Source organism: Ostrea edulis, chromosome 2, assembly GCF_947568905.1.
Source record: "Ostrea edulis chromosome 2, xbOstEdul1.1, whole genome shotgun sequence".
Classification (NCBI taxonomy): Eukaryota; Metazoa; Mollusca; class Bivalvia; order Ostreida; family Ostreidae; genus Ostrea; species Ostrea edulis.
Window position 1 is genome coordinate 58,244,566 of NC_079165.1, and position 20,336 is coordinate 58,264,901.

At 35.1% G+C, this 20,336-nt stretch overlaps 1 protein-coding gene across 1 annotated transcript; it reads right to left on the minus strand.

Moving 5' to 3' along the window:
* Positions 1 to 5,334: 5,334 nt before the first annotated feature.
* LOC125680971 (small ubiquitin-related modifier 2) lies at positions 5,335 to 14,704 on the minus strand. The gene is made up of 4 exons (XM_048920838.2): positions 14,550 to 14,704; positions 9,278 to 9,409; positions 7,545 to 7,616; positions 5,335 to 6,254 (listed from the first exon to the last, which is right to left on the minus strand). The coding sequence occupies exons 1-4, from the start codon at positions 14,565 to 14,567 to the stop codon at positions 6,192 to 6,194; spliced, it is 285 nt and encodes a 94-aa protein (XP_048776795.1). The 5' UTR covers positions 14,568 to 14,704; the 3' UTR covers positions 5,335 to 6,191.
* Between the last annotated feature and the right edge of the window lie 5,632 nt (positions 14,705 to 20,336).

Consider the following 20,336-nt stretch of genomic DNA (forward strand, 5'->3'; position numbering starts at 1 on the left):
TGGGCATAAACCCTGAACACGGGTCGTAAATTTCCCAGCTTTGGTATTGGGCTCATTATAGTGAAATGTATGTCAACAATTCGTCTGCTTGATGTTCAAAAGTAAAAAAGATTTTCTTAAAAATTTCAATATACACCAGTACATGTATGATCAACTTCATTAGTCCCACCCTTGGGCCTGAAACTATAGGGGTCATGGATTTCGGTTTTGGTAGAGGACTCGGTACATGTTCATTATAATCATACAGACATTTTGCCTCCTTGACGTCCAGAAGTAAACAGATTTCCAAATTAATGTATATATATTTAATGTATCCAACTTAGCCCTACACCGGAACATGGACACAGGGGTAATGAATTTCACGGTTTGGTTTAAAGGCCCATTCATTGCTTATTATAACCATGCTAATAGTTTGACTGCTTGACGTTCAGAAGTGGTGCTTTTTGAAGATTACATTCATTTTGATGGTTTTGGCCACATTCCTCAGGACCAAAGGTGACAGGATCCATAACATTCACAAGTTTTCCCCCTTTGATCCTATAGATATTGTATACAAAACTTGGTTGAAATTGGTTCAGCCGTTCCACAGATGAAGCTGAATTTGAATAGATGGTCAAAAGTTTAGGACCAATGAAGACAGATCATTATTCTTTTCATTCCCTGGACGCCAAATCTGATGAAAGGTGGGGAGAGAGAAAAAAACGATCTTTGAAGAACTTGACACCTTGTCAGAATGAATAAAAAGTATAAGAGAAATATTAAATTTCGAACACATTAAAACAAAAGCACGTATCCTCTATCCTTCTGTGCTAAGTAACCTAGAAGTGATGAAAGAATTTGATTACATGAGGAGTATGTATTGGTTCCAGCTGACAAATCTCGTAACAACATTAATCCCCCCTTCTTCTTTTTTTCTTTTTCTTTTTTTTTTATAAAACTCGTCATTACAGTTGTATTCTAAACGAACTTTACTTTAATTCCACATTTGGTAATTCAACTTGCACTCCAAGTTCTCTTTCCAAAGATGAAATTCGTCAGTTTTAAACATTACCGTACCAAATTACTACCAATACTACACAAAACCCCTTATGTAGAGAGATACACTGTACACAGTTTATGCAAGAAGTGGCGTAAATCAAATGTGAATTCTCAAAAATTCAAAAGAACCTTCTTGCATAAATTGTGCTCTATTACTAGCTGACTTGTTTTTATATTCACATGAGGCAGAACGGGAAGACAAAAAATCTCGTGGACTTCAACTCGACATTTAGATGTATCAACGACTTTTTATCTATCAACAATGCTCATTTTCATTCAGATTTTAGCGATTTGTTATATCCCAGTGAACTCGAAATGAAAGACACCACGGAGTCTTCCATATCTGCTTCACATTTGGAGTCAGTATTTTGCAAATTCTATGGTCGTCATAACAACGTAAAACTTGTACGGTACCAATTTTGTTGCACCATATGCGCATTTCGACAAATAATGTCTCTTCAGTGATGCTGAAGCCGAAATTTTGGAAATTCGAAATAACAATAAACTTGTAAGAACTAAAAGGAAAAACAGAATGCCAAAGACTTGGAGCCAAATTCGTCTAAGTTTGCCAATACAACCTGGCTGCTGTCTGACGTGATTCATACTAATTGTTTGGATGTTCTTATGCTTACTTATACTCAAGGGTTATTGGGCATTGTAGGTAAGCCTAAAACTCGCTCATGTCTAACAAACAAACGAATTACATTGTAATCCGTTTACCTGATCAAGATAAAGGACTCACGGCGCTGTGACCGGTCGACACGGGAAGCTTACCCCCCATCCCCACCCCTAGGCACCTGATTCCACCTCTGGTATGTCCAGGGATCCGTGTTTGTCCAACTCTTAATTATGTATTCCTTATAGGAGCTATGAGATTGATCACTGTTCGTTATCTTTCCCTTTTCATGTCAACGACAAACTAACAACTTTCTCCATTGTTAACTTTTCATCTGTATAAGCAAAAGTCCATTATGACCTGCAAATGGTGTTTATGTCTTTCAACTGATTCTATATGCGAGATCATGTTCTGCGTATGATCAATTTTGGTGCAAATCAATATGCCCTCTTTTCATGTGTACAAAGTTTGATTATTTTAGCTTTATAGTATTTATCTTACCCACAAGGTGCTGACAGAGCTACACTCACTGCACCATACTGTAAGACGACCGTTCTAGAGCCCTGTTCACTTGCGCCATGTGCGTAAAAGCACGATATGTATATTTTACATATTCACAAATGTTGCACCCTGGTGTATTTTGGTGCATGTAAACAGGGGGTCAGCATAAAAATTAATGCTATCATCAATTAAATTAAAGCGTGCAATATATCATATTTGAAGATATCACGAATTATTTAAAGATATCTTTAATTGAATTGTCGCGCGCATCGAAAGAATTGACGATATCTTCAATTTTTTCAGTTTGTTAATTTTACGCTCCATATTGGTGTCTCCAAGTATACTACTATAACAATCAAACTTTATAAGCACGCATAAATTCTATTATTGCTTTCATCAATTCAATTAATGTGGTAGAATTATTGCTAGCAAAATTTGGAGCTCGGTACAAATGATTTGATGATTTCTTTACCTGTGATTCAAATCAATATAATTAAAATCAGATCCCAAGATACGTTCACAATGGCTACAATAGCGAAGTATACGACGTGGATCTAAGAAGTCTGATTTAAATCAGATTTGAATTCAATTGAAGACATCTTTAATTTTCTACAAGGAACTAATACGCGCATAAATTCTTTTAAAAAGAGCACCAATTGAATTAAAGAAATTATTATGTGGATATGTTGAATATAGCAGAGATCTCTACCTGGTAATTAAGGTGGATAGATCCTCATGTGACTTATCAATATTAATGGTTGAAAGTGGAAAAACTGTATTAATTTCCACTCAATAGTTTAATTTAATCAATAACCAAAGAAAATGTGTATGTTGCCACCTTTTTAAAGATGTCAGACATACAAAAACAGAAGTATATATATCAACATAAAAAATTACACATTTTCGTTAAACAGAATGAAAATTGATTAAAACTTGTTTAAATAAGAGGTACTGTGAGCAATGCTCACTAAGAATACCCCCGCTTACCCCAATCTCCCAAAGGGTGTTGGTAATAGGTCAAACTTCAGTATTATGATCCAAAAGGTATCTAGGAACACAGCATCTCCATGCGATGAAAAAAGCCATTAAAGAATTTAAATGGAAACCATATTGCTACTTCGATGTCCAGTGCGCTTGACTTTTGACCCCAAAATCGATAGGGAACATCTTCATCCCATTGGTAGTCCATATGTATGATATGGTGACTGTAGGTGGAAAGGATAACGCTTTAGAGCCAGGAAACCATATTACTACTTCGATGTCCAGTGCGCTTGACCTTTGGACCCCAAAATCGATAGGGAAAATCTTCATCCCATGGGTTGTCCATATATGATATGGTGACGGTAGGTGGAAAGGATAATGCTTTAGAGCCCGGAAACCATTGCGTCTACAGACGGACGGACAACCCGATTCCAGTATACCCCCCCTCCCCCACAACTTGTTGCGGGGGGTATAATTAATAATTTTAAATGTCAACAGTTCAAATTAATTGTAATCATTGTGTCATAGACTGCAGTAGAGGAAATTCCAGCACTTGTCCACGGCTTATAAAAACTAACTTTGGATGGGTACGCACCAACTCAATTCATAAATGATACGGAATTTATCGTTTGTGCAACATCAACGGACCTGACTGGGATTCGAGCCGGGACCCCCTGAATCTCTAGTCAGGTGCTCTACCAACAGAGCCATCTGGCCACCGGTGATCGAACCCGGATGACCGCTATTCTTCCCTCCTTAAATGCCTTCACACTTGTACTTTATTCCCTGGCAGGCATTTTCACCTGTCAGTTCCAAGGGCTGGCCTACAGCACCAAGTGTAACAAGGGAGAAAATGCAAACAGAACGGGGTTCTAACCCGGGCCGCCCGAATCTCTAGTCAGGTGTTCTACCAAGCAGAGCCAACTGGCCACCGGTGATCGAACTTGGCTGACCGATACATTCTTCCCTAACCCGGGCCGCCTGAATCTCTAGTCAGGTGCTCTACCAAGCAGAGCCAACTGGCCACCGGTGATCGAACCTGGCTGACCGCTACATTCTTCTAACCTGGGCCGCATGAATCTCTAGTCAGGTGCTCTACCGACTGAGCTATCTGCCCACCGGCGATCGAACCCAGTTGACCGCCACATTTGTAACCAGAAATCTAACAAATCAGAAAGGGCCCCAAAATGAATTTATACATCAGATGCTCTACCACCGAATTACGTGCATCTGGTTGGGTAGTTGAATCGGCATGTTCGGTGCAGCCACCCTAAATTATTTTTCTGGATTCAAAGACAACACGTGTCATAAAAAGTGCTGTCATCTAATATCAAAAATTACCCAAGTACCTTAACCCCATGAAGACAAACCGATAAGTTTGAAAATCAACAGGGCTCCTCTCCCTAATCTGAACACCACCTTTTCAACTTCTATGAAATTCTTCGCAAGAAATCTAAAGTTATTGTGTACCATAGAAAGTGTTATTATCCCATTAGCATTACAAAATCTGAAAACTGAAAGGGGTCTTCCTCTGCCCAAGTATTATGTATAAAATTTATGAAAGTTTTCTCAAGGAAACCCAAGTTACTGCTTGTGTGCTGATGGGTAGATTGAAGACTATAGGGCACCTGTCACATGGTGGAGCTTTAATTTAATGACAGGAATGCTCAGTGAAAATGCTTGCATATCATTTTAATGATTTCTCGCCCTGAAGGTCTCCTATTGTGGTTCTTGGATTAAACTAATGACAAGCAAACTAAACAAAAAACCTTCATTTTTAATGAATTGTATGGTTCTTTAGATCCAAATAAACTTGTCCTCAATGACTATCACTATCGCTTGAACCACAGGCTTAAGTTTGAATATACTAATAAAGAGAACTTTCACAGTAAATTTTAACCCAAGCGATATCTTTGCCTATGGCTTGAACTAAACCAACTCTTCACTCGATCAGTCTCAAAACATCCTGTAGACTGGGATCAGGTCTTCAGTGAAAGCTATTTAAAGGAAAATGTTCACCCCATTTTATTTTTGTCAATATCCTAAAAGCTGGACAAATTTAAAATTTACTTGTTACTCTAAAGTAACAATAAACACAAATGTGCAAATTCAAATTGGGATGAAATCATTTCTCAATGGGTGAGAATGTACAGTCAGTCGATATACCGTAATGGTTTTTCAATGAATAAACATATATATAAAAACTTGTATACTTTTACTGACAAATGTGAGAAATGAATTACACTGTTTATACAACATATTGCAAACAATCATGTTAATTACTTAAAATAACAACCGCTTGTATCAGCCTCTTTCCAATTTCATTTAGGTCAGTTCATGGTCCCCATGTCTCTTTCATTTATAAATTTTCAAACGGACAAAAAAAAAAAACCCAAACATTTCTAGCTGAACAGGACTCACAAATTCTAACCTATATTTTACAAAAGTACTGATAAAAACTATGACACCAGATACATACCATCAGAAATTAATAAATTATAAAACATTAAAATCATTCACAGGGAACTCATGGTAAGTTACTAATAAACTGTTTATATGAAATCTGAAATTCAACTCTTTGCTAGATAAGACTAGATGCATAATTCAATTGGAATTCAATGTGTTGGCTTTTAAAGTGGAGCTTAATGCTTATAAGGAACAGTCAGACACACTTCCTAGACAGTCTGAGGTATACTTAAAATTGAAAAATTACAGGCCTTAGACAGTCTCAAGCAAGATACAGTTGGAGCCCACAAACTTGGTACAATAAACTTTTCACAGGTCACATTACTTAATGTCAAAATCTTTTTTTCAAAATATACATAAACTATATACAGAACATAAAAACATGTTTAAGCTGGTGACACCAGAAGTGCGGACGTCCCATGATTGCTCTTGAGGTACTTTCTCTGCTGTAGCCTTTAACCACACTGGTGCCAATGAAGAGCACAATGAACTATAAACAAAATGAGATGAAGGATGAAATTCAGGCACCATCACTTTGTCCCTGTGTTGCTTTTATCACTCACACTAACTAGTCTGTTTCATGTTACTCTCACAATAAGCCTCCCGTCTGTTGCTGGAATACATCTATACTATCTCCATCTTCCATGTCCAACTGAAAGCAGGATATTCTTTATATCAATATTTATAAATAAAACTAAACAAGCATTAAAAAAATCCAGGAACTGTAAAGTGATCATATTAATCAACTGGCAACTATAGAGATTTTTCTGCATTGTTACTTCCGTTCTTGAAGTTGTACATTTCCTATTATGCATTTATTGGACCGACCACTGACAATATTTTTTCATACAGTGAAGAAGTAGGTACTTTAACTATTGTAACTGGACCCCAAGGTGATGCTAGAAATGTCACATTAATGCATTATCTTACAAAATGTTAATTTGGCATTTAATTATGACCATGATAAAAAAAAAAGTCATTATTACTCTATGCAGAGAAATCATCCAATCAGGTAGTGATGCACCAATTATCGCCGACTTTCGATTGTCGGTGGCTATAACTGAAACGATGTGAATAATCGATTGTCATTTTGAAAATAGAAAATAGTAAATGTCGGTAATTATTTAAAATAATACGAATATTCCTGCCGCGACTTAACTAAAATCAAAAACAGCTGACGAAGCTGAATCATCCGATAACATTGAATATTGTTTTAACATCCCTCTGGAAAATCTTTCACTCATAAGGAGACGTCACCATTGCTGGTGAAAGCCAGGCTGAAAAAATTGGCCTATGCTCGGCACTTTGTCTTTGAGCAGGGAGGAATCTTTATCGTGCAACACCTGCTGTGACACGGGGCCTCAGATTTTTCCTTTTACAACGAGGCTCTATTCTAACCTGGATCCCATAAGAACAACAAAAGTCAAGAGATCTATCCCCAGAAAACAAAATCGAAAGTATGGGATTATTAACTTCAAATTTCTAATGATTTTAGACGTCTCCATATGAGTGAAAAATTCTCGAAAGAGATTCAATCAATCAAATGATTTTATACTTATTAACTCAATACTGAAGGTAAAAAATAAAGTAAATTTAATATATTTCTGCCATAAATTTGAAATGAATAAAATTCGACTATTTTTAAATTAATCAATCGAAAAGGTGCATCCGATTAATCTGATCATCGATTAATCCCCCCCCCCCCAATTGCCCATCACTACCATCAGGTCCTTGCATCATGACAAAATATAGATTAATCTAGCACTTAGTATTCCTTATACTTTCACATTTGTATGGGGAAAAACTCCCCATTTTAGTAATTTTAATTTTACTTATCTATATATATATATATAAAAACAATTGTAAAGAACATGTTACATTGTTTGAAAATTCACGTTTTCCCCCTCACAATACATACATAAGTATGTACATGTATACCTACCCCTGAGGGTGTGTCTGTTTCATTAATGGGATTTCCGTCAAACCTAAACCGCACAACACCGAGTTTTAAACCCTGAAAAAAAAAATTCACAAAATATATTTTTAAAAAACCTTTATGATTCTCTTAACATATAGGATTCTGTAACTGTTCAATGTATGCTAAACAATAAATGATATCTGTAAATTTCCCGATCATGGCAAAGTTCTAATGATTTTTACTTAGAATTACACAAAGGAAGAGTGGTTACACTTAAAATTGATGCAAGAATCCCCCCCCCCCCCAACCAGTTTAGGCGAAAGACATCAGACCGTCGACGATTGGACCTGACCGATGTGCAGTTGCTCCTTTTTTTAAAATTTTTTTATATACACCAGACCGGAATGTCTGATGTCTCAGTGTCTGGTTTTGAGCTTTACTATTTTGACGCCGAGTCATTTCAATGTTTGTTAGGCCAATTCAACTTAATTAGTAGATTATCACCCGGGGTCACAAAAAATATGGGGCAGATGGGAGGATTTTCATATTTAACTTTTATTTCCCGGGGGAAAAAAATTAATGACAAAAGGCATCACACAAAGTGTTAATTATGGCTGAAACAATTCAGGTACCTCACGGTTCAGTTCAATTTTCGATTCAATTCAATAGTTGTTAAAAACTCTAATAAACAATAAAAAAATACACAACTTTCATGTTTTTATTTCATTTTCCCCCTGAAAATCATCGTTTTCAACAATGGAATATGGTCTTTATTATATCAGATGCTATAAAATATCCAAGAGCATTGGTAATTTATTTCTGTGAAACAAATTCTACATACTGCCGCAGTTCCATTCTCTTTAAAACCAAAATGCTTCCATACAGGGGACCTTAGATTGCCGGAAGGTTTTTAATCACGATTCCCGAGTTAGTGTCCGCTATTTTTGTTGTAATAAATTGTAAGGTAAAAAACCAAATCCGTGTTGAATTCTTTATTTCCGGGGGAAAATGTAAACATTAACCGAATCGAAATTTGAACCGAATGCCGTGAATCGCGGTTCGAGTGAACAGCGATTAATTGTTTCAGCCCTAGTGTTAATCAAGTTAACATTCAAAGAATCCTTGGTAGAAGATATAAAACCAACATTCTGTTACTTTAATCTTAAACTCATGTCATTGGGAACAAGTTTGTTTGAAATCGTAATTTATGCGGGGAAAAAAACCCCAACAAACAAACAACCAAACAGGACAGGCCCTTTTTTGAGCCTACTCGAGAAGAATGAGGACTATGAGTCGAAACGACCAGCGAGAAGATTCAATACGGATTGGAAAAATGGTAGACCATGGCTTATTTATAGGGTTCTGCATTTTCAAGTGTTTCACTTTTTTACATTAGGTTTTTCGGTCTGACAAAATTTGGTTCGGTTCTGTGTGGTCCAAAAACCTTTGGCATAGACTGTAGTACAGGACAAATCTAAATCGGTAAAACAGCAAAGATAGCCTAAAAACAAAACCCCACAGATTCTTGATATCCGGAAGGAGGATACAAAGATGTTCTTAGTTAAACCCCAAATGGGCTCAAAACATTCTTGTGATGGGATGTAACTACAGCATGCTTCATTGGGATATGATCCTTATAATCAACTTCACTAAATGTTGGTTTTATAACACAAACTTATTTACGTTAAATATTAGCAAAACTTCAACCAGGTCTACTTCTGGCTTCTGTGTGAAATCATCTCAGAACAAATACTTACTGCTCTGTCACAATACGCAGACATCAGCTTCCTCAAAGGAGTGTTTTTCTTAATTTTAAAATGCACAACACTGCCATCTTGTCCAGTGACCTTCAAGTTAATATGTTCACTGCTTTCTGGTTTAATCTCATCCTGCAAATGAAAATAATATACATGTTGTAACTCAAGGTAACTGTAATAATTCTTAAAAGTATCAATAATGGGTTTCAAGGTAACTCTGTCACTATAGTTACCCACCCACACCCATCTTCAATAAATGCTAAAGGTGTTTTATATGGTACATATATTAAAAGTGGTGATAAATACATCTTAATATGGTTTAATATTAAATTGATAGAATGACGACAAAACTTTTTTTCATTTTAGCCTGTGAACTTTTTACTCACAGGCCTGTGGTAGAAAAGTTAATTTCGACCCCTGTCATTTGTTTTAAACCTTAGTACTCAATTCCAAAAGCACTTGAATTTATTCATTTAAAATGCAGATTCAAACATTTAGTCAATTTCATAACTACATTTAAAAAAACAGACACATAAAGATGTTCAAGTTCTGAATTGATCATTAACATGTTATTGGTCTCTCAGACCGATTACATACACAAAGTTATCGGACTATAGAATTACCAACTGGTTTTGCCAGTGGATTTCAAAAACTCTCAAATCCCAGTTAATATCAATTTGATTTCCTGTACTGGGTTCGACACTAAAGTTAGTCTCAGACTAATAAATTTTGATTCGGACTAATAAAATCTGTGCCTAGTCAATCCAATCAGACTAATAAAAATTTCTGATTAACAACTTGTATAAATTATCGATATACGATTGTCGACAATTTACTGGAAAACCCTCGAATGTATTTTCAGTTCTCTAGCATGGCGGGTAGTCGTGTAATTTCGAGTCAAATCAACGCTTACTTGGAGTAATAATATGAAATACATGTAAGTAAAATGTTTCAGTGATCATGATTAGTTTAACACATGCCGCCATGGAAAAACAGAAGCTGTCTAACCTTTTCAAAGCAGATACCGAGAGTATTAAAAATCGAAAGGTAGAAAAGTATTACTATTATTTAAGTACATTGTATTAAATTATAAATTATTTTTGTTTTTAAATTGCACATTTATTTTCCTATCTATGACGGACTAATAAAATTCCCTACAGACTAGTAGAAGTAATCAGACACTAGTCCAGCAGGACTAATGCCTAAAAAAGTTAGTGTCGAGCCCTGCTGTACACAATTGATACATTTATATAATAAAAATGCAAAACCAGGGCCTCAATAGTGATCCACATTCATCGGAAAGAACACTACAAATGGTGTTAGTGAACTACCTATAAATGAGCTTTCTTGCAATTTATGGTAAACTCCATTGTTCCAGTGATTGTTTTTCCTTTCTGAACAACCAACACCTACTTTCAAATTGGGAAAAATTAGTGACATTTCCCCTCAAATTGGGAAAAATCAATAGCAAATTATAATGAAAAATATAGGTTTTCAAGATTTTGTTAAATTTCCCTATTTTTCTTTCCCCTGAATGCCAGGAATTTTTAACCGGATGTTTATCTGTCTTATAAAGATCATGATTTTCACTGTCCATGAATGTTTCAAAGTGTTAGGGTGGGATGTGTCCCAAGGTACACTCCTTTGCTGTCAGATGGAGAATCAGAGGAGGATGACACATTACAAACTTCACAATATTTACAAAGAAACCCATTTCTTAAGAGTGAATAGTACAGAACTTTCATATTTTAGAGCACAAAATGGCCTACATTTTTGCAGTTACTCCCCTTTCACCGGAAGTTGGGGGCGTGCTTACTATTGCGGTCCTAAGCTTCACATAAATAGTATTAACAAATAAAGTATAGTAAAGTTTACGTTACCAAATTCTTTAGTATACCAAATTTTAACAGGTTGTATTATATCTATGACAAAAACAATATTGAATTTCTTCGATTCTATGCAGAAAACTTTTTAAAGTATGCACTTTGTCAAATTGTAGAGTTGGGGAAGGGGGGGGGGGATAAATTATGCAATTAATACTGAGGAGTTCCATAGTAATATGTTTTAAAAACAACAGACACCTAGAATTAAAAGCACAATGAAAGCATGTGATACAATCAGGCACGTAGCATCATAAGGGGTGGGGGGAGGGGGGAGTTGAATTCATAATATTGCCTAAAATTTCTTGACAAGTAAATTAAGAAAAAAAATATTCAAAGCTCGAGAAGGAAGGCGGCAAGGGTTGATTTTTCAATTCCATTCATCGGTTAAATTTTACATTTCCATTACCATTCAAGACAATGCTTTTTTTATATAGGGGGGTTGGGGGTGGTGGTGGGTTAGCCTATCTGACTATAGATCTATCTCTGCACGTAAAAATAACCAAGTCTGTATGTAATAATAAGAGGAGGCAGACCCATTGTTGCTAGGAGCCCGATGATTGTTTTTGTGCTCATTTGAGTAATTGAAGTGCAAGATGTGTAAGTTGATGAACACAAAATCTAACTTTCAAAAGATTGAATCACACACGAAAAAATATTTTACTAAAAATATCACTAGACATTCCAATTCGAGATAATTAACATGCTTTATCTATTGGCACCTAGTGTACATTTAGCAACAAGTAGTTTTGTTCAGTGTGAAACGATAAATTGATAATGTACCCATATTGAATTGCATGGGTTTTTTTTTGTGTGTTTTGTTTGTCGAAAATATTGATAAAAATTAATAATGAAGAATTGCTGATATGCTAAGGACTTCATTATTCTGATCTAAAGAAATTGAGGACTAGGTAATATTTATATACTTTATTACATCATGACCATACATTGCTTGCGAGAAAACCACACAAGGAACACATATAAATGTAATTAGTGACTAAAATATTTCGTTCAATTATACCGTTTTTAAGTCATTACACTTAATTCTTTAAAAAATTCCTTGACTGGCAATTCATTGCAATCAAAAATTATAAAATTCCCATTTATTCCTTATATGGCACCGTCAACTGAGGACCACAATTTGCTGTGCGTCCTGTAATCAGGGGGAAATAACTTTCATAGCGTTATGAAAAATGTAGGCCATTGTAGTTGGCCAGACTTTGACAGAGGTGTTACATGTATTGCTGAAATGGTACTAAACGTCATAGCTACTTGCGGTGTTGATAAAATTGTACTACGTCAAGAGTAGCCCTTGCTTGCATTAGTTACTGTGAAAATGAAATTGTACTTGTTGTCAATTCAGCTTGTTCAATTGGCTGTTTTGATCATAATTGATAATTGGTGTCACACCTATTTGTTTTAAATTGTGTGTTGAAGAAATCATACTATAGGTACTAGGTGTGCTGATATTTCCCACACCGTCAAAGCCTTCATACTGTCCCTCAAACAACTGAGAAATCTTTAATCTTCCAGTGCAAGTTGAATTTGCACCAAGTATTACTTTAAATTTCAAGGTCTTCGGCTGATGACGTTTTCTTCAAAAACGAACTGATTTTAGAAAGCCCAACTGTATCTTTCTTTTTAATATTCTCAACTTAATACTTTGCTTGTAGGGTATCTTAAATTGGGTACAAAAACACTTTCTGTTTGTGTTTTGGTAACTCGTGACATACATATAACTTTCTGAATTTCAAATCGAGAAAAAATGGATTGCATAATTTGAAGAAAAAAGTTTTTATTAATTTTTATGAGCGTAAACCCAAGACAAAGACATTTAATTACGTGCAAGATATTTTAGCGCAAAAAAAAAAGAAAAAAATACTCATTAATATTTCAAATAAAATTTGCGCCAATATGCTTACCCTTTAAATTCTTTTTTGTGTATTGACTTTGTGTGCATTTTATCAATTACATGATTTGCAGAGAGTACTTCTGAGCATATTGGATGTTAACTTGCTTATTAAGTTTAATTGGCACAAAATTCAAAATATTACACACACAAAATTATTGAAAAATGACAGTGCATGTTAAAAATTATGATTAAAATATGTTTCTGTTTTCGACCATACCTATCTTTTAGCTGTCGAGCCTAAATATTCTACTGACTGATATATAAAAATCAACTATAAATCCGACATTTTCAAACTAGAATTATTTCTTTTCATGTTTCTCTGATCGACATTTGACTACTTTTCAAAATGTTTGTAATGTAAATAGATCTGTATTTAACAGGTTTGGAACACTTCCCCTATGGCGAGAGATCTTCTCGATGAACCGTGATTATCCCTGGTCTTTAGCGAGATAGTAAACATTAACTTAATCAGGTGATTTGATTGAAAATAATGACAAATTCCATGCAATGCTGAATAAGTGCAACTCACACTCCACATGTGACACAAATTGTCCCTATAGAATTGACGAGTCAAGATATTTCATTTCAACATTGCTGCACGAGAGGGAAGGGGGCTGATATTAAAAGCACATCACGAGTGTTTTTCTTTTGATATATAATTGCAAAAGTATCAGACATTTCGGCCCTTTTTCTTCCTTTCACGTGAAACACAAAGAGATGTACTCCATGGCCATGTGCGATTTTCTTGGTTGAATGGGATATATTTACTCTCACTAAAGAGCAATAATCGTGTTTTCACAAGAATATCTTGCTCTAGGGGAAGTTTTCCCAACATGTTTAAAGCATATATCAAAATCTAAAGATTTAAAATAAAATGCATTACCTACCTACCCTACCTAATTTTGGGGGAAGTGAAATAGGAAACACTGTTGACTTCTATATTTAATTTTGACCCAAGCTACATAAAAAGTTAACAATTCTGGTACAATACTAATTAAAATTGGGTCAGTTAAGCTAATTTTTAAAAGAATATGTGGTAAAACAAGAGACAATAAATGTATATTTGACACTCAACAGAACTGCATTTCAGAAATTGTATAGTCAGAAAAATTCCATAACACTGTCAATTAATGGAAAGATTCGGTTAAAATGTACAAAGATATCTAAATATGTCTGTAACAAAACTAGAATAATCACACCCCCCCCCCCTTCCCAATATAGACCCCTTTTTTAAACACAACGACATAATTTCACTAGAGATCTTAGGTTTTCTTATATCAAATCAAAACAAAACAATTATCTAGTGCTTATAAACATTCAATTCACACCGTTCAACTGAAGACGCGTGGCTTCAAATCACATGGGGAAAAACGAAAACAGCATTGTTCAAATTACAACGCGGGAATGTAACCCATGTGCTGAACTTAAGAAATCGGCGACTGAATTTTTACAAAAGCTTATTCCCTGTTACAGTCTCTACCTTTTTCTCTTCCGACATTTTCTTTGATTTTCTTCGATAAGAAAGTAGGGATGTGGGTCTACGTCGTTTGCCTGCCTGTCTGTCGGCTTCGCTGCGAAGTTAAAATGGCGCACAAAGGAAATTCCCCTGTAAAATGCAGCTTTGTAAAACGATTTTTCATTGGATAGCGATATTTTGACCTTCAAATGACCTTGAAATAAATGAATGATTTTCATTCCAAGAAAATGTTCTCAAATGAAGTTAAAACTTTAAAAAACTACGTATATATTTAGTTATCTCATTGAATATGATTGATTTGCGTCTTCTGATTAAACGGTAGTGCGAAAAGGAGAGAAAATGATAATTTATTCACGGGTTTGCATCAAACTTGGTAAGGTGGTGTGAGCTATATTTATCGTCCAATGAAAATTTCCATACGTCTGAATTGAAGGATATGGCATATTCAAAAAGGTCATTTGGTGCAATATAATTATTTTTTCTTCAATTCAGTTTATTGACTAAAACCACCTAATACATATACACGTAGTACACTGGCATCAGTTATGTACATATAGCGATACACATGTAGGCCTATACACAAATATTGATATCTTATATAAAGCACACTTTCAAAAAAAAAAAAAAAAAAAAAAAAATGGAATAATAAAAAAATTGAAAAAAGTAAAAAAAAAAATAAATTCAAAAATCTGATACTTGTGGAATTAAAATGTTTTTCTGTTCATATGGTGGCTTTTCATAAAAGTATGTGTTTTTTAACCCGATGCCTACTGTATTTTACATCGATCATAAGTAGGGCAATAAATTACAATACGTTTATAAATAGTTTCTACAGACTCTTTACATGATATTTAAACGTTTTTCACTGGGAATTGGAGACATAGAGTACATACTAGTTTCAATAAAGAGATTATACTCGCATATATAAAATAGATTTCATTTGAATTGTCCAAAATGCACTTTCAAGAACATTATTTGTATATTGGAGCTCAATCCTGTGTTGAATCACGTAGGGCCTAGATATGTTCAGTGTTGTGCCCGTTTGGGCCCTAATTTGGAATAAATCATATCATATCTTACCTTGATTAACCATGATCTTTCTCTTTATCAATTTCTTTTTAATTGGTGTTTTTCAATATTAATGTATGCTATACTCATCAAAATCGATCATTCTGCTATATATACTGTATCTGTCATAGTTTTATGTTATATATTTATAATTATATGTAAGGATTGATCTATTGTATGTATGTAGGTGATAGGAACTAGCTGGTAACTACAACAGAGCTGCTTTCTATTTCTCTTCCTATAAAACAGGCAGGTTTTATAAATTTCTGTGTACACCTTTAAACACCAGATTTTGAACTCTACTCCCCCCCCCCCCCCCCCCCCCCCCCCCCCCCCCCCCCCCCCCATGGAAAACTGCCGAAAGATAGCAAACCACATATATTTGTATTGAGTGATCCATATTTCAGAACCTTATTAAGTAATTGTAGTAGTTAACATTGGTCTGTAAATTAAGTTTCTAACACTATTTCTGCTGAAGGAATGTGAACTGGAAGATTACATTTCATAGCAACATATGCGCTTAAATGGTTGTTCAGCTGCATGCTTTAGTTGTCTACCAGAGTAAGAATTAAACCCAAGTACATGTATACGTATCAACTGGTCAAGAATAATATCAATAAATATATGGTGTTTATAATATGATAATTTTAATAAAAACCATACATGCATTTGCGGTCCCCCTTCCCCTAGAAAACTTCATAACATTTGTATTTTTTTAATTCCCACACAATTTCCATTCATTGCAATAGCTCACGAATGTATGTCATACTCCAGTAGGAATCTCACGAATGTATGTCATACTCCAGTAGGAATCTCACGAATGTATGTCATACTCCAGTAGGAATCTCACGAATGTATGTCATACTCCAGTAAGAATCTCACGAATGTATGTCATACTCCAGTAGGAATCTCACGAATGTATGTCATACTCCAGTAGGAATCTCACGAATGTATGTCATACTCCAGTAAGAATCTCACGAATGTATGTCATACTCCAGTAGGAATCTCACGAATGTATGTCATACTCCAGTAAGAATCTCACGAATGTATGTCATACTCCAGTAGGAATCTCACGAATGTATGTCATACTCCAGTAGGAATCTCGGATACAAACACAAGACCAAGACCATAAGCAAAAAGAAAGAGAAAAAATACTGATTTGTGTTGCTTTTTTACGAAAGCCGGCTACGTTCATTTTGAAAGAGTAAAAAAAAAAAAATTAACTCTTTATAACGAGTTAATTATCTCGTTACAACGAGTTAGTATCTCGTTATAACGAGTTAATTATCTCACATTTCCATAGGTACTAACTCGTTATAACGAGATAATTAACTCGTTATAACGAGATACTAACTCGTTATAACGAGTTTTAAAAAAACTGTACTCTTACATGTACTTAAACAAAGAAACAAAATGTTTTCTAATCTAGAATTTTCCAAGATAAGCTAAACACACGTCAACTTCGTAATTATTTGTGAAAATTCATATCTTGTAAAATAAAGCATCAAAATATATCAATTTGCAGATGTTTGTAAGTTTATATATATCTTACCGGTAATATTTAAATATTTTTTCGTGATATTTAACAACAGAAATAAATCCAAGCTGCTGGCTGTTAGCTTGGTCACTCCGTATTTACAATTATATAAAGCATGAATTGAAAATGAAATACATCTTGAGATACTTTTCAGTCAATCTAATTAAAATCAGACTTTTTAGATTCGCGCCGTATACTCTGCGTAAGAAGCATTTGTTAGCGTATCTTAGGATCTGATTTTAATTAGACTGATTTTTCAGTGCCAGACAGATATCTGTCTGCTACCTGATATATCTTCAGGAATGATTATTTCACTCATTGGTGGATTGGCATTACAGGCTCGTAGCCCTGTTGTTCAAAGTAAGGGAGAGGACAATCTTATGAGAAGTTGACTTCACAGTTGTCTGTAATTCTTGTCAAGCCCCCTCCCCCCCCCCCCCAAAAAAAATCAATAAAAATTTAAAACCTAAATAAACCCAAACTTTAAAACCCTGGAGGGGGTGCAAGGAAAAGCACGCATGCACAAACTAAACTTCACTATCTTAAATCGTAAAGGGTCGGGGGGGGGGGGGGGGGGTAGCAAGTGTTCGTCCTCCTCTACACGGGTTCAATTAATTGGGTCAAATGCGGTCTGACGAGTTACAGTGCATACCAATTGTGAGGACATTCTTTAAATACAATTTTTTAACTATGGATTACTCTGATTTCCTGATCAAAATATGGGCTTACTGCGGGGTGTGACTGTCAACGCTCGTTACCTTCACTTGTTCAAGCTTACATCCTTAACACTCGATAGTACTTTGAAAAAAGGGGGGAGGGGAGTATAACCCAATATATCTTACTTTGGATTGTAAAGATAGTTTTTGAATGTAAAAAATAACGAGAAATGTACGCTGTCAAACAAGAGGCCAATGGGTCACATCGCTCACCGTAGCCCTGCTGTTGTTGAAGGTCATTAGGTCAAACAACAAAGTATAACAAGGTCTACAGTGTATATACAAAATATGAAAGCCTTAAATAGTTCAGGAGATATTAAATAGGTCAGTTGTTTTTTTCAAAAGTGGGTCAAACTCAAAGTTCAAAAGATCAAACACCGTTGTGTCACAAGGTCTTGCCGAAGAATTTATACACATAATATGAAAGCTCTACCTAAATAGTTCTGGATATACTTAATAAGTTATGTTTTCTAAAAAGTAGGTCAAACTCAGAGTTCAAAGTCACAAGGTCAAAGGACATGATATGAAATGAAAGGTCTTGCTATAAGAAATTTATATAAGATATGAAAGATCAATATCAAATAGTTCAGGATACATTTTATAGGTCAGAATTTTATTAGACGTGGGTCAAACTTCCAGGTCAATATCATAAGATCACACACCATGGAATCACATGAAAGTCCTTTCTGTAAAGAATGTAGATACCAAATATAAAACCACTATTTTAAATAGTTCAAGAGAGTTTTAAAGATTTTTCCAAAATATACCAGCATATAAAACTTTGATCCCCTACTGTGACCCCACCCTAACCTCCGGGGACCATGACTTGAACAAACTTGAATTTATTCTATGTAAGGAAGATTTCATGTAAATTACCACTTTTCTGACCCAGTGGTTCTCGAGAAGATTGTTAAAAGTTTCCCCATATATATCTAAATGTAAACTTTGATCCCCTATTGTGGCCCCACCCTAACCCCAGGGACCATGATTTGAACAAATTAGAATCTACTCTATATCAGGAAACTTTCAACTTTTCTTACGCAGTGGTTCTTGAGAACATTTTCCCCTTATATTCGCATGCAAAACTTTGATTCCCAATTGTGACCCCCCCCCCCCCCCCCCCCATACACACACACTACCTCTGGGGTCATAATTTTAGTAAACTTGAATCTACACTATGTCAGAAAGATTTTAAGGCCAACTGGTTCTTGAGAGGTTTTTAAATGACCCCATTGAAATTTTTTTATTTTCGTCATTACCTCCACTTTGAAGGTGTCTGTCCATTCATTTAAACAAACTTGAAATCCCTTTACCCAAGGGTGCGTTGTGCCAAATTTTGTTGAAATTGGCCCGGCAGAAAAATTCTGGAGAGGAAGTTGAAAATGTAAAAAGTTTACTGGACACAGACGAAGAGACGTACGACGGACAAAAAGTGATAGAAAACCCTCACTTGAGCTTTCAGCTCAGGTGAGCTAAAATGGAGAAGCTCTCTAGTTCTAAGTGCTTGCATTAGTATGAATATATTTATATTCTCGATAAAATCACCTGCATCTAGGCTGGCTGATTTGTTGCTCAAATATCGAGTTAGCTCGAAAATTTTGTCAAACCATTGTGGTATATTAAAACGATAAAATCTAAATTTATTTATGACAATGGAAAATAAGTATTTTTGTTGAATATAAGAAAATATATCGTCACCTATTAATTTGTTCGCAGCTAGAAATAAACAGTTTCTTGTCAACTTTACGACGAATAAAGTTGATATGTAATCCATGTAGTCATCGTAAAATCCAGAGATTTTAAAATTTCATAATCGTTATGTATAAATTTTGTTAAAATCAGGTCCATACATTTCCATAGATACTAACTCGTTATAACGAGATAATGAACTCGTTATAACAAGATAGTTAACTCGTTATAACGAGATAGTTAACTCGTTATAACGAGAGAGTTAACTCATTATAACGAGATAATTAACTCGTTATAACAAGATTAAGTCGTTATAACGAGTTAGTATCTCGTTATAACGAGTTAAGATATTTTATTACTCATTAAAAAATTAGCCTAGCTGGCTTTCGTAATATATATCTGCCCATACCATAAATTTGGATGATAGCATCCGGAACTGATTCCATGACTGGTGAAAATTAAATCAGTAACCACAAACGAGATGGGGAAATTTTAGTCGAGAGCGGGATTTCCACCATGGGGGAAACGCTGTACTGGGCATGGAGGAAATTCTGTACTAGGACCACCTACCGGCGGAAAATCTTACACGGTCCCGTTTGTCCGAGAGAAATACTATGCAATTTTTATTTTTAATCCGTTTGCTACATCTGGATCGATTATCAAACGTCTGCTCTCAGTTTATATAGTATCACTGCAGTTTAGAATTGTTATTTCGCTGAAAGTGAACATTGTGACTGACGCTTGTCCGCCTGTAGATCTCCTTTGCAAGTTTGTCACGTT